At 41.7% G+C, this 16,795-nt stretch overlaps 1 protein-coding gene across 4 annotated transcripts in view; it reads right to left on the bottom strand.

Annotated features, from left to right (window-relative positions):
* Positions 1–16,795, bottom strand: part of LOC129775838 (methylthioribose-1-phosphate isomerase) — a 91,001-nt gene that overhangs the window by 14,526 nt on the left and 59,680 nt on the right. The window contains exon 1 of one of the 4 annotated variants that reach the window (XM_055780980.1): positions 15,333–15,592. The exons of 1 other annotated variant lie outside the window; for it this stretch is intronic. In XM_055780980.1, coding sequence (XP_055636955.1) covers positions 15,333–15,515 — 183 coding nt within the window. In that variant the 5' untranslated portion in view covers positions 15,516–15,592. Of the gene's footprint in view, positions 1–15,036; positions 15,285–15,332; positions 15,593–16,795 lie in introns of those variants that run through there. 2 more of the 4 variants (XM_055780987.1, XM_055781005.1) reach the window with 2 other exon arrangements.

A 16,795-nucleotide genomic window follows, 5' to 3' on the forward strand; every position in this document is an offset into this window, starting at 1 on the left:
GATAGGATTCATTCAGAAATTGAGTAACTCAAATCAGGTAATAGAGCATTAAACAATGAAAACAACCTACAAGCCACAATAAATGAAGAACTTCAAAATAGACTCAACAGAATTATCCAGTCAATAAACGACCAACAAACAAAAATTATGAAACAAATAATTTCAAACAGACAAACAATGTTAGACATACAAAATCATAATCAAAACTTCACATCAATTGTAAAAATTTTAAAAATATCATTCCACTTAGATCAAATTCATTACCACCTAGACAGTATTTTCGAAACTATACAACTCGCAAAACTCAACACAATATCAAGAAGATTCCTAGAACCAGAAGAACTGAAGTTTATTGTAAAACAGTTAGAAAAACAAAACATAACTCTTTTAAATTCAGAACAAGCTTACGAATTTTTAAGCATCAGGACTCTATTCAGAAATTCTAAACTATATTTTGTAATCTTGATACCGATTGTCGAACCAGAGCTTTTCAACGAGTTACTTTTGGAGGCACTTCCAATCAACAACACATCACTGAAACTTCAATCAAACACGGCAATAGTAGGTGTCAACTCCACATTTCTTCTCAAAGGTACATGTCAACTTGTAGAGCAGAACACCCTTTGTGATCGTAGAGACCTCATTGACGTATCCAAAGATGAATGTTACTCCCGAATTTTAAGAGGATTTTCTGGCAAATGCGTTTTTACGAACTATTCAGATACAGATGTCAAACGTATAACTGACTACCACATCATTCTCAAAGATGTTAAAGCAGCAATCATGCATACAGATTGTCAACTCTCAGACAGCGTACTTCAAGGAACTTTCCTAATTTACTTCTCTAATTGCACAGTTACCATAAATGATGTGAGCTACAGCAGTAGAGAATCATACAGCAAACAAACCCCACTTATATTACCCCTAGATGGATTAAATATTGAGAAGACCGCCTTCGAGTCTAACATAACTTTGGAGAAGTTACAAGAACTTCACCTCCGAAACCGTCAACGAATGGAATCCATGGAAGATACAACTAAAATCCAGATATCATCAAATATTGGACTGTTTTTGATAATTATCGTTTCAGCGATAGCTGTGGGTGTTTCGAAATACTGTAAACGAACCGAAAGCACTTTCCAACGGAAATGGTACCCTAGTATCAACATAAGTAGTATCCTGGAGGATTCATCAGCCGAAAGAATCGAACCGGGACGGCTCGATCTTCAGGGGGGAGCAGTTACCAACGGATCCACCAGCATGACCCCAGTTGGCAACGATACCGAGCCATCGTCAAACATCATACATTCATTATTTGGACCCCGTCAGCAGTTAGCATTTTATTGACACCGGAACAACGGGCATTACCCTCAAGCAGCATCAGCAGAATTCCACCGATGGACAACAACGTTAACTAGGTCACGCAATTCAGCAATAAACATCCGGGCAACGACAACGACGGCGAACGACCCTTGGACTGGCATCGACAGGTATCATATTAATAGGTCAGCAGATTCATTTAGGAAGTGTAGGGTAGAATTAAGTATCGGAAAATAAAGACGATCATTATTGGTCTGAAAGTTGAACAGTGAAGTTCGTTTTCATTTTTTTTAAAACTCGGCCGTAGTCCGCGATTCGTTAACTGATATATATATATATATATATATATATATATATATATATATATATATATATATATATATATATATATATATATATATATATATATATATATATATAAATAAAATTAATAGTTTCCCTCCATCATAACCATACATTTCCTATAAAACAAGCAACTTGATATTCGTGTCATGGGGAAACCAGAATTACAAGCAATTCCAAGATATTTTTGTTCAAAGAAAACAAGAAGCTTTTGATTCAAAACACTTCAAACGATGCTCATTCAAACTGAATATAAAGCGATATAATTCAGCGAGTTCACCTAATTATTTCCCTCTTATTTTCTGTTCAAACGAGCCAAACCATAAGGACCAACGAATGGAAATGAAAGGAAATCAAGTACCCGAAACGTTTGATACGAGCGCCGGATAAAATATAGTCAGGGGAACGACATGTTATGAAAAGCAACTCATATCCTCAGACCTAATATCTAATGCAATAACAATAACGTTACAGCTGAATTGCTAAATGAGCCTAATAAAATAAACAGATGAGATAAAAAAAAATTATAGGAGGTTGTGTCCAAGATACGACCGCATTGTTGACGTAGAACTACGATGTTATTTTATATAAGTCGCTTGTTTATACCTTCGGATATTATTCTATAATGCTGTGAAATTTTCGAAACAACTGCTTAGTAGAATAATCTCTGAAATGATTTTTTCATTGTAGAATTAGTTGACGATAATTGATTGTTGATTCATTCTTGCCCTCGCAAAACAATCGTACGTCGCAATTTATTTCATGTCAATGCTTTAAAAATTTACCTCGAAGGCTATTCCGGTGGCCTTTTTCGAAATTGACATAGACTCGGCTACAGTCGAATATATACATGTTGCACCAGCACCATTATTCCATATCTCATAATTACATCAATATATCTTTGGCACCGCATGTAAACAACAACAATGACAACACTTGCAAGTATCAAATATCATGCTACTTGTTATTTAGTATTGCCTCAAAGGAATCGCACCTCTAGATATCGTTCGTACAAACTAAGCGTAAACCAAGCGCCAAACAAGCGTTCACCATACCATGCATAGAGAGCCATACATTGGTGGCTTGAAACTACTAGCAATATAAACATATCTCATCATTTTGCGCTATTCTCAAAAGAAACGCTTCTGTTAATATTACTGGCCTCGAAAAGAGTTGCATTACTTTCTCATGCTCGAGAGAAGCGCAGCTGTCACCCTTAGTGGAGGAAGTTTTGCTACTGGCAAGCAAAACCTAATCACATACAAAATTCCAGAACATTTACTTTCTTGATGACTAAACAAGAGAAATAAACTGTTTTTGTTAATAACAACCTCGAAAACAGTAGCAATGCTTCATTATGATCAATATTAGCGCAAATGCAATCCTAGTTGAAGGCAGTTTTGCGACTGGCACGCGAACCCAAATAACTTATAACATTCCAGTAAGACATTCAAGATGCTTGGTATTCCCAAATAATTTTTTGGTGCACAACCTTAACGTCTGCTTCGCCATAACGTCAGTTTAATGCATTGATGCATTCTCAAAGGCACCAACGAAGCCCTTATGAAGACGGAAAATAAACAATGTCAACTGCTTGGAAAAATACTGAATTATGCCACACAGCTTGTACTCTGCTGTAACACCCATCGATGCGAATTCGCTGATGAGTTTGTCAAGAGCGACCGCCTTCACCACCAGCGGGGGGAGCTTGATTTTGGTTGCTGCCTGGGCGTTTACATTTTCAACCGACGCGCCGAAATCGCCTACTTCGCTGTTGTTTGATGAGGTGTCACACTCGCGAAGGCTCGGTTCAGTGCGAGCGCTTTCCACTGCACCAACATCGCGTGCATCATTAGATGATGCTTGCCTCGAAATTTTATTGCCCCTGGCAATGCGTTCGTTTTTTGCAGGGCTCGAGTCTGCCTTCCTCTTCTTCATGCTCATCGCACACTACGCGAAGCGTCCAATTTATGACGCGGAAAGAAGAACACACGATACGAATAACGTGAAAAACAAACAGAAAAATCAAACGACGATTTCCAAGTTGGATTACCACTGGTGGGGTCCAATCTTAGATCGAAGCGCAGCGAAAGCAAAGTGAACTGGATTGCTCAACAGTCCGATGCCGAATGAAAGTTTGCCTCAACGAGATCCACTGTTTATACTCTAGGCAAGTATTCCCCTTCATTCTTCTTCTTTTCCTTTGTTCACGGAGACTTTAAATCCTACGATTTCCCCTCCGTTGGTCGTCGATAAGTTGCTCGTTACTGATAGCTCTGTTCGGGAAAGCACTCAAATGGACAAAACAAATGTATGGGAAAATAGAAACACTTAAAGTTTTCATGAATTTTAACCACTTATTATCCAGGGGATTCTAATGTATGGCATATTAAACAAATCTTACGGAATTTCCGATTCGTTTAGTATGTAAATCGCCAAAATCCGTTCGCGGCAAAAATAGTTATTAACGTTAACTTTATTTCATAAAAACGTGACATGTTTTCTGATTTGACACCCTTAATGAAAGACGTAGTTCTACGTCAAAAGTGGATGGGTCTGAGCCTAGGGGCAAGGACGGGATCTTGACATAGGACTGTGATTGTGTGTAGTAATTGCATTTAAATTGAGTTTTTCATTGTTCAAAATCTGTGTTTTTTTCTTTTGATACATCAAATAGATGCCCTGGAAAAACCGTTTCCTGTATGTTCTTGTATCCTTTAAACGAGTTAGATGACATAACGTGGTAGAATTCGGTACCGCAATCTGTTCAAAAATGTACACAAAAATACCATTAAAGCCATTTCTACCTTATTAATCTGTTTATCCAAACATGCAGCAGATAACAAAGAATCATCATGTATCATTTTTAAACACAATTCTGAATAGTTAAGACCTACATAAACATAAGCCTGAGTCAAATCAATCTATGACTACAGAAATATATTATAGATAGAAAATAGCATTATCTCCTTCGTTGCCACGTTGTCCGGAACATTGTTTGTAATAACTTTATAGCCCTGCAAGATCTCGACTACTCAAGCTGTCATAATCTGATTTACGTGGGTATACCCTTTCGATCTTCTAAATCAGCAGCCATTTGAGTTCATTTATTGCATTTTCACGTAACCAAACAACATACGATATTATGACATCCTGGACCACAATAACACAAATTGTTAGTAGTGAGACCTACACGATAAAAACATGTATTGAGCACAAATTGATTGGACAACATACAATATAATATAAAATTAATGCTTACTATCAATAAATAGAGAATAATTCATTTTACGCATCAACTCACATTATGAGCTAAAGCCCGAATTTTGGCAAAAATATTGCTTGTTGCGTCGGGGAGGAAGCGAGTGGATAGTGCAATCGAAAGAAAACATACCCAATTAAATCGTCAAATTATTAACTTTTTTTACTATATTCACTGTTCATGTTTCGAGCAAAAAAATTTGGATAAATTTCCTGTCTAATGATATATAACACAACATATGTCGCAATAACCATTTTGAGTAATATGCGTTTGAAAACACTTAATAAATCGTTACATTTTTCGTAGAGATATAGAAATCAAAGACATAGTCCTATGTCAAAAAAACAATATAAGACACTTTTCAGCTGATATCTAATACACCTAATTAGTCGCGGCAATACATACACACACTCTTTACAGATACACGGGCCAAAGGTTGTGCAGTGATATATTTTTTCAAGAAAGAGATGGAATATAAAGAAATTTTTAAAATGTTGATGATCACACTCCATTCTTAAATCTATTCGTATATCTATAGTATATTTACATTTCAACTTATTCTACTGTTTCTAGCAAGAGGGCCAATTGCTCGCAATGGATGAAAAGGAGGGTATAAGAACATATAGACACACGAAGATTGATAGCTTTAAAAAATTTGTATATTTGGGACATTCAATCAAGGTCCGATCCAATACATCTCTCACCGTCACATTGGGCTGTCTTCCTCGGGCACGAAGAGAGTTTTCTAAATTCGATCTGGCGACAAGATACACCTCACACGACCAAACAACATGCTCGATGTCGTGGTAACCCTGATCACAAACGCAGAGATTGTTGCTGGTAAGATTGAGACGAAAGAGTAGCGCGTCTAACGAACAGTGATTAGACATGAGTCGGGAGAAGGTGCGAAAAAAGTCCCGACTCAAATCCAGACTTTTGAACTACGGTTTGAAGCTAATCTTAAGGATAATCGAGAGACACCACCGGCCCAATTCATCTTCGTTCCATAAATTGGATTGGATAAAGCATTCGAGATTTCTCGTATTCTCTCAAGGAAGTACGGCGAGTGCTTTTCCGGCCCCACTGAACGGATAGTTTCGACAGAGCTAAGAATGTCCGTTACAATGTAATAATGTTCAACAGGTCGTAAGGCGACGCTGTCCAGCACCCAGTGTATCGCCGCCAATTCAGCAATATACACTGAACAAAGATACTGAAGACTGTGGGAGGTGCTAAAAAATTTGTTGAACACTCCAAATCCTGTGAATTTATTCATAGAGGACCCATCAGTAAAGAACATATTTCTCGGATAGAGCCGAAGAACAAACTACTGCTTTGGTTGAGAACACAGTTACTAATGAAAATTTTATTTCTAGGTTTAAAGTCAGCGCCTGCTGCGCATGGATATTCAAATTCAAATTCTGCACGCTAATATTATCTTACGCTAATACTCCTCCTCGTGCTAATCTTGAATTACTCCCATTTGGCTTCGTAAATCCTCCAAACGGACTCGTTGCAGTGGCTTCGTCAACATGTCAGCTAACATCGATTCCGAAGGGCAGTACTGCAGGTTGATTAGCTGTTGCTGATGGAGATCGCGAACGAATAAGAATTTCGTTTCAATGTGTTTCGTCCTTCACTCCAAACGGTCGCTTTCGATTACCTTGATGCAGCTCTGGTTGTCTTCGTATACTGGAATTGGCTGGGTTGAACACTCGCCGATTTCATCCATCAATCGCTTCGTCCAGATAAGCTCTTGGCATCCCTCTGCAAGTGCAACCAATTCGGCTTCAGTTGTTCTGAGGGCCACACACGACTGCTTTCTGGAACCCCACTGAATCAGGCCTCCTCCGAACATGATCAAATGCCCAGATTTAGACTTCCGGTCCCGCTGGTCTCCTGCCCAATCCGCGTTAGCGTATAGCGACAAGCCATCGCTGTTGCATCCCAGTACCAGCTTGAGGTGACTGCTTGTTGCTAGATATCGCAGCACTCGCTTAGCTTCATTCCAGTCTTGTTGGTTGGGGCAACTGGATTTCTGCGCCAGGATCGTCGTGCTTACTGCAATATCCGGACGAGTGTGCAGTGCCACGTAAAGCAATCCCCCAATAAGGCTAATGAATTGGTGGTTATTCGGTAGCTGGTCATACTCCTCCTCCTTCAGCTGCAAATAGCCTGGATTGATGGGAACCTTCGACGGTTTGGCATTTTCCAAGCTGAACCTCTTGACTAGCTTGTTGATGTGAGCCTGTTGGTTCAATTTGAATCCATTCTGTCCACGTTCTACCTCCATACCCAAGAAATGATGAAGATCTCCCAGGTTGGTAACGGCGAACTGTTGCTCTAGGTATCCCAAGATGGAGCGGAACTCTTCCTCTGACTGCGCGACGATGATAGATTAGGATGTACGTGAATGCTCCTCCTTTCTTACGGATGTATAGGCATGGATCTGCCTTCGACTGGATAAACCCTATGGCCTTGAAGAAAGATTCCACCTTCTTGTTCCATACTCGCGCTGACTGTTTGAGTCCGTATAGGCTCCTCCTCAAGCGGCATACGGTACCCTCATTTCCGGTATGGAAACCATCGGGTTGGCGCATATAGATGACTTCATCCAGCTCTCCGTTAAGATACGTCGTCTTGACATCCACGTGCTTCACAGCCAGATTCTTCCGGGCAGCGACGGTTAGCAACGTGCGAAACGTGACTTGCTTCGCCACAGGTGCGAGTTTATCAGCAATGATTGTAATGTTCGGCATTTTTGGAAACCTACGCAGCGTCTCGATCCAGGAGCAACCTCCCCGAATCTGCTGCAACACCAGCCCAATCAACAAGTTCCATTATAGATATAAATCCATCCGATACCCGCAATCCCCCTTCAGGCTCTTCTGACGTTTGCTCTAAATACTTGACGATATACTACCAAAATGTTAGAGGCATCCGTACTAAAACGCGGGAACTATTTCTCAAGCTATCGTCCTGCGACTATGATGTTGTTGTACTCACAGAAACATGGTTACGCCCGGACATCAATAACGCTGAGCTAGCTTCAACATACAGCATTTTTCGATGCGATCGGAGTACTGCCACCAGCGGCCTTCAACGCGGCGGGGGAGTTTTGATTGCAGTTAAAGTCTCTATGAATTGTAGTTCGGTTACTCTGGAAGACTGCAGTAATCTCGAACAAGCCGTCGTTCGCATAAAGCTCTTGAACTCAACGATCTACGTATGCGGAATTTACCTCCGACCCAACTCGCAACCGTCGTTGTATTCTGCACATTCCGAGGCAATTCAACAGCTTCGCGAACGTATCTCGGATTCTGACAAGATTGTCGTAGTCGGCGATTACAATCTACCTCGTCTAATATGGGAGAAAGACGACGATGTCAAGGGTTTGCTGCCATCAAACGCATCCTCTGAACAAGAGATCGTGCTAATCGAAACCTTGGTTGCTTCGGGTTTACACCAAATCAATAGCCTGTTGAATTCAAATGGTCGGATACTTGATCTAGCATTCGTGGACGAGCCAAGTGACGTTGAATTGATTGAACCGCCTTCAGCTCTCCTCAAACTCGACAACCACCACATGCCGTTCGTTCTTCGTATTGATGTTGACGACTTTCTTATGCAGTTTCCTGGAAGCCTGAACGACACTGACAAATACGATTTTCGACGATGCGACTATGCGGAGCTGAACACTGCAATTTCCGCTGTTAACTGGGACATGATTTTCAACGGCCTTGACACAGACGAAATGGTATGTTCATTTTATGACAAAGTGTATAAAATTTTGGATCAGTTAGTTCCGCGTAGACGGTGCAGACAGCATTCTCACAAGCATCCTTGGTGGACATCCGAGCTGCAACAACTTCGCAACGTTGTTCGAAAATCTCGGAAACGCTTTTTCCGAGTAAGGACAGATGATAATCGCAATCATCTTCGTTCAATTGAAACCTTGTACAACGAATGCCAGATTGCATCGTTTCGTGATTACATTGCTCACTTGGAGATGACCGCGAAGCAAAATCCCTCTGCTTTTTGGATGCACGTTCGCAATCGTAAACGGTGTAAGCAATTCCCCGCTGAGATGACGTTAAGGGACAAGACTGCTGATTCTCCGAACGGTGTAGCTAATTTGTTCGCTGATTTTTTCGAAAGTGTGTATAGCACTAACTCACCAGCTTTTTCACCTGTCAGCATCAGAGACTGCCCTACGTTGAATGTGAATCTACCACTTTTCAACATAACGCAATTCGAAATTTGGACTATTTTGAATAAACTCGACGCTTCCAAGGGACCCGGGAGCGACAATCTTCCACCGTTGTTCCTGAAGGAATGTGCGGAGTCTCTGAAAAAGCCACTGTCAACGATTTTCAATAAGTCGCTTCGTCACAGTGTTTTCCCGAAGCTATGGAAGACAGCTTCTATCTGCCCGATATTTAAAACAGATTCGAATCACCTCGTGGAAAATTACCGTGGTATCTCCATTTTGTGTTGCCTGGCGAAAGTGTTAGAGGAATTAGTGCATAACGTTCTCTATTCAGCATCCCGAACAACTATCTCCGAATTTCAACATGGATTCGTAAAGAAGCGGTCAACCACAACAAACCTCATGGCGTTCACCAGCTTTATATCGTCTGAAATTGAGAAAAAGCAACAAGTAGACGCCATTTATTTCGATTTCTCGAAAGCGTTCGACAAAGTACCTCACGACCTCGCCATTACGAAACTTCGTCACCTGGGTTTCCCTCACTGGATCACAGAGTGGTTGCGTTCCTATCTGACTGAACGTAAGGCGTTCGTCAATATCAACGGTTCGCATTCTCGTGTGTTCCAAATTACATCCGGTGTGCCACAGGGCAGCGTGCTGGGGCCACTAATTTTCGTGCTGTTCGTGAACGATCTGTGCTTCCGATTGAAATCACGAAAGCTGCTTTACGCCGACGACCTGAAGATTTACAGATCCGTCGCATCTCACCTCGATTGCTGTGCACTTCAGGCCGATATTGATGAATTGCAAAAATGGTGCGTTGAGAACGGTATGGAGCTAAACGTGAAAAAGTGTAAGTCTATCGCATTTTCTCGCCGACAATCACGAATCGAATTCATGTACTCAATCGGGTCCGTACCCCTGGAGTGTGTTCTTTCCATCCGCGATCTCGGTGTGACCATCGACAACAAACTTCGATTCAACGAACACATCAACCTAACAACTACCAAAGCGTTCTCAGTCCTAGGATTTGTTCGACGTAGTACCAGCAACTTCCAGGATATCTACGCCATGAAGACACTATACTGCTCATTAGTTCGTAGTATCTTGGAGTATGCGGTATGTGTGTGGGCTCCATTTCACACAACCCAAACAATCCGAATGGAGAGAGTGCAACGCAGCTTCATTCGTTACGCCCTTCGCTCATTACCGTGGTCTGACCCAACGAACATGCCCGATTATGAAAGCCGTTGTAGACTTATCGCTCTCGAAACGCTTGCCTCCAGACGATCCAATCTACAACGGGTTTTTGTCTTTGATTTGATTTCGGGAAACATCGACTGTCCATCTTTGTTGTCCAGTGTTTCGTTTTATGCACCTTCCCGTCAACTTCGTGAGCGTGACTTACTGTTCATTAGACGACATAGAACCTCTTATGGTCTCAATAATCCGTTGGATGTTTGTTTTCGTTTGTTCAACAGTGTTTGTGATGTATTTGAATTTGACATGTCTAAAAATGTATTTAAAAATAGGATTAAGGGCTATTAGGTTAAGATCAGTCTGTGGAATCGTTTTATAACATTCGAGACGTTGCAAATAAATAAAAATAAAATAAAATAAAACTTCGTCGTAATCGACACCAAACTTCTGGGTGAAGCCTTGCGCCACGATCCTGGCCTTATGCCGCACGATGTTGCCCTTTTCGTCCTCCTTGGTTTTAAACAGCCACTTGCAACGCTCACCGGGGGGTAGATCGACGAGCTCCCATATGTTGTTCCTCACTAACGCTTGATATTCTTCGATCATTGCAGCTTTCCAAAGTTCGGCGTCTGCGAATTGTAACGCCTCCTTGAAACTACGGGGGTCACTAGCGGTGCGGCTAGCGAGACAGTTGCCCTTCTTCATACGTTGCTGCTCCGATGCCGATCCAGACGACGAACCAACCGTTGGCTGAACGTTGCGCTGGCCTGAAAATTGGTAGGACGGTTGGCCTTTGCTCGGAATATAATAATCAAGATACTTGCCTGGTAATGCGCGCTCCCTTCTGCTGCGCCTCAACACCTGTGACTCGGATGGTTGTGAAGATTGTCGCGGGGGGAGCGCAATGATTGTCACGTCACCGTCAGAAACATCACCTTCGCTGGTTTCGGCTTGCGAGTAGTAGTTGGATGCCTCCGAATCGTCCGAATCATCATCTGACTGCTCCTCCTCTTCTTTTTCTTCCTCAGGTCGGTGCGCCTCGATGACATCGACGACATCTGCTTGTGCTTCTTCGAAATCCAAGGACACGAATGTACGCACCTGCGTTGGCTTCCTCACTGGAACTGATACGGTATCGGATGGTTCGTGGGACGGTTCACTAATGAAGACGACATCCCGACTCTTGAAAACCTTTTTCGTGGCGGTATCATACAAGCGGCATGCCTTGTTATCTTCATCGAAACCCACGAGAATCGATTCCTTGGACTTGGCATCCCATTTGCGCCGTTTTTGCTTGGGAATGTGTGCCATCACCTTGGCACCAATCACACGGATGTGTGACAAATCCGGCTTACGGCCACTCCAAGCCTCCTCCGGTGTTTGCTTGTGCACTTTGGTCGGGGAACGGTTGACGAAGTACGTTGCAGCTGCCACCGCTTCGGCCCAGAATGCCTTCGGTAGCTTCGCTTCAAACAATATGCATCGAGCCCGCTCGACGATGGTGCGATTAACTCGCTCGGCCAGACCGTTCTGCTCCGGGGTATACTCCGTTGACTAGTGCCGGATGCCCAATACTCTCAGCCGGTTCTGGAAAGACTTATTGGTGTATTCCTTACCATTGTCTGTCCGAAGAATTTTCAATTTGCATCCGGTTTGCCGCTCTGCGAGACTGTGGTAGTGGATTAACGCTCGCAGCACCTCGGCTTCGGAATTGGTCTCCAGAAAATAGATGGAAATTCGTCTCGTCTTATCGTCGGTGAAGAACACGTAGTATCGACTTCCGCCCAACGATGTCTCCTCCATCGGGCCGCAAATGTCTGAATGGACGACCTCCAGCACTTGACCTGCACGATGTCCCTCCTTAGAAAAAGGTAGACATCGTGCAGGTCAAGTGCTGGTAGGCTGTTTTTTCCCATCGCACAGACGACACAATTTCCACAAGTCGTTTCATCGAACTGTATACCAGAAGCTAGACCACCTTTCAGCTGCTTCAGGCTGCCTACATTCAGGTGATCCATTCTCCTGTGCCACGTGTCGATATTGCTTGATGTGCACGCCAGTGACGTTGCTATAGTCTTTTTCGCTTCGAACCGAAACAGCCCTTTCTCGATGTCATGACCGTTGCTATGACGACGCCCGATGGGTCGATCACCGATCACTCCGGTTAGAGCAAATTGCACCACGTGTCCACGGCGAACGATTTGACTTACCGAAAAAAGGTTGTTGGACATTTCGGGGATGAATTTCACGCCGTTGACTTCTATCGGTGGGCTTTCGGGAGTACACTTCGCATCTAGCTTGACCAGGCCACTCGCAACGATATTCATCGTCACTTTGTCTGCTGTTATAACTACACCGCGTGCATCCCTCGTGTTCACCAGAAGTTTTCGGTTGTTGGTGAAATGATCCGACGCTCCTGAATCAAAATACCAATCTTCGTCATCCGTACCGTTGTTAGTCGATAACACGGCACTAAACGCTGATCCTCGTTGATTCGCTGGGCATTCTAGGGCGATGTGGCCAAACTTCTTGCACCGGTTGCATTTGGGTCCCTTGGGCTGCTCTGCTGACCTGCTTTCGGCTGCGCTTTGCTTCTTCCTCGGTTGAGGTGTCCTTTTCCCAAAAAATGCGGTTCGGTCGGTTTGCGTTTGCTCTTCTTGTAGCAATTTCGTTTTGATGCTGTCCCCTGTAATCGCAGTCCCAGAGCTTTCCAATGCCATTATCATGGGTTTGTACTCGTCCGGCAGACCTACTAACAGCAACGTTCCGATCCATTCCTCAGAGATATCAAATCCAACGCCTCGAAGCTGGTGGGCGGTGAAAATGATCTGGGTGACGTACTGGTCCACAGAATCGCATGCGGCCATCGTTATGGTGATGAGCTTTCGCAGGAGTCCTACTCGCCGGGTCAAACCGGTGTCTTCAAACGCTGCTTCCAGTTTCGCCCAACACTCACGTGCCGTTCTTGCGTCCTTCACGTGAACGTAGTTGATCGGATCAAGTAGAAGGATGATTTTCGCACGCGCTTTCCTATCCTTCCGTTGGTCGACGGCTGGGAAAGTTCCATCAGCATTCGCTATCGGCATCACCGCATCCCACAGGTCATCAAGCTCCAAAAATGTTTCCACCGCAAATTTCCAAGTTGCCCAATTGTCGCGACCAGTCAGGCGTCCTATGGACGGTAGGGTTGACAAATTTTGAACTTGAGCTGCTGCTGGTACCGGTGCTGGTTCGCCGCTTCCGCTTCCTCCTGAGTTACTACCTCCAGTCGACATTTTTTCTTCACTATTCTCGAACTTTCTTCAGTTTTCCGCTGGGCCCATAACCTTTCGGATAGAGCCGAAGAACAAACTACTGCTTTGGTTGAGAACACAGTTACTAATGAAAATTTTATTTCTAGGTTTAAAGTCAGCGCCTTCTGCGCATGGATATTCAAATTCAAATTCTGCACGCTAATATTATCTTACGCTAATAATATTATCACAATTGATATCCCCATATTTTGCATCGAAAATCGTTGGAACGATCTTAGATCAAGATAATCTGATATTCCATGGATATCCTGCTTCATGGACAGATCAAAATGCACAGAGAAATTGATGAAGTCAGGAAAACAAACACGGTTGTGAATATACGAAGAAGGAGCTCATGATATGAGCTCATGAATCCGCAGCGAAAATTTAGCTCGATAAGCTGTTCAAAATTTCCGATCACCAATGGATTCATAAACTTACACCGTATGAGGAACCAAATAGATAATAAATTGAAGCGATCTTTTAGTGAGAGTACACCTGCCAAAACCTCGAGACTCATGGTATGCGTTGAGGGCATACATCCCAACGCAATACGAAGACAAAAGAATCTAGAGGCAAATGAACTGAAAAGTTTAAACTCTCCTAAACCAAAAAGAAGATGAAGAAAAAGATACAAAATTCGCTCGAGTTTTATGGGGTGTGTTTTGGCAGCTGATTGAAAACAGGAAATGCCATACATTATCACTGAGAGAATAGTTGTTCGATACAACATTATGAGATCTTCAGAATGGGCGTCATCATATGTCTTCGTTTCGTATAGGACTGTGCACGCGATCAAATTACTTACTCGCTGACACTGACGCCATTTAATTATGGTTCTGAACTACACAATTGTGTGGGGAATCTTCGAACTAGGCTATCGTCGGCTCCCCATGAAAATTAATGTTCAAGAATTTTGTCTGTGATTTGGTTTCGCGTTCAAGTAGCAAAACATTCTCCACCAATGATGAAAGCAAAGCTAATCGAGACCGGGAACATTAACAGAAAGGAACTTAGAATAAAAAGTAATGAAACTTAATAAAGTAATGGAACTTTTTTCGAGGCCAGTAATATTAACAGAAGCGTTTTAAAGAGAATAGGGCAAAATGATGAGAAGTATTTATATTTCTAGTAGCTTCAAGCCACCAATGTATGACTCTGTATGCATGCTGTGGCAAATGCTTGTTTGGCGCTTGGATGTCCACATGGATGACGAACGATGTCTACAGATGCGATTCGAATGAGACGATACTAAATAACATGCAGCATATTTGATTCTTGCAAGTATATCTTTAGAGTGTGCAAATCAGGGATGACCTCATTCGTGAGGAAAACCGAACTATAGCTACCAGTAACCAATGGAATTTTAGGAAAAAGCTACGGGTTTTCAGAAGCGAGCAACACTTAACTTTTTACTTCCGTTCTCCGTAAGGATAGTCCCCATTTGATATCTATCATTAGGTGACAAGGTTTTTTTTACGCGGATTTTCGAATTAACGCGGGTTTTTACGCGGATTTCTCTATTAACGCAATTTTTTTACGAGGTACGTATCCCCCGCGTAAAAAAAATATACAACACAACTATAGTTATCAAGCGTTGGAAAGTACTGAGTGAGCCTTTTCTATACCTATATTGCACGGGTAGAATTTGAAAATCAGATTTTTGATATTTAAATAACATGCAGTTGGAATTTTGTGTACATACTTGGAAACAGACGGTAGTAAAAGTTGATCCAGAATTTTCAACTTTCCGTTCTCGTAGATTATAGCCTCCAGCGTCATGATGAGAATCTATCGCTATGTGTTGCCCTTCAAATCGGATGATAACAGCGATAACGCAAACAGCGCAAACAGCAGACAAAATGTAAATATTATCAGTTTTTGACATTTGGTAAGCGCGAATTCGCGACGACAGTGGTACAGTGTCGATGTCTGGTGGCGACTTTCAAATAGGAGCCATAATTTGCATCCCAAACTCGTTAGTGTAATCCTTATCAGATGAGAAGACACGAAATAAATTCCAGAATGTTGAAATTTGAATGAAAATTGAATGTTATTTAATTACCTGAAACACGTATTTCTGACATATATTTAACCATTTGTTTATATATTTCCAACATTGTTGATGAATCTTTTCATTTTAATATGAAGTTGACTTCAAAAACAATTTACGTATGAGATTTTTTCACCAACTGCAAACAAAAGTATATTTAACCCTATTTAACCATTTGTTTATATATTTCCAACATTGTTAATGAATCTTTTCATTTTAATATAAAGTTGACTCCAAAAACAATTTACGTATGAGATTTTTTCACCAACTGCAAACAAAAGTATTTTTCATTTAAATAGAATACTAGTTTGATCCAAACAAATTAATTTTATTCTTAAATTTAATTTTAAAAACGTGTTCATTCCGCCTGAAATCAATTGACGAATTTAAGCAAAGCTGAATCAGCTCATGCGACATCTACATTAGAGCTCAGAACCACAAAAGTGAGGGTGTTTGTTTATTTTACGCACTGAAAAGCAAGATTCGGTGGTGATTATTCATTTTATTTCAATTTAGGTTCATTTCAGCCATTGAATGTCGTCAGTATATGGTAAGAAACTTGGAGTTTTGTATATTTACGGTGGTTTCAACACGCGATTTGACCACAATCATAGATAATCTTCGAAAATTTTAAGTTTGACAATGCATACCGGTTATTGATACTATGGATGATTGCGATGAAATCGATATCATATCAAATTGGCTGATATCATTGATTATGTAGGGGTCGATACGAGAAGGATTTGCAGTATTTTTAGCACAAAACTCCCTATTCATCGTTTACTTAGCTGAAAAAAATTAAAGTTACAATACTTATAACAAGCCATTGCTCGTAATATACATAGCACATTGTAAAATTATGATTTTCTAACCTATTCAGTGTGGAAAGAATACATGAAACCGGGAAATTTAAAGATGAATTCTGATTTGTCTAGAAAATTTGAACGAATTTCATACCAAAAAAACAAAACATCCTCATTTTACTCGCTGCGCCATCTGGTTGTAAATCCAACGTAAATTCGTCAATTGCTATCATTGGCGATCTAACGTACAAATCTACACCTAGGTAGCGCTGCGGTGAATGTGAGGATGGTTTTAAATTTTGCCATGTGAGC

The sequence above is a fragment of the Toxorhynchites rutilus genome, chromosome 1, assembly GCF_029784135.1.
Source record: "Toxorhynchites rutilus septentrionalis strain SRP chromosome 1, ASM2978413v1, whole genome shotgun sequence".
NCBI lineage: Eukaryota > Metazoa > Arthropoda > Insecta > Diptera > Culicidae > Toxorhynchites > Toxorhynchites rutilus.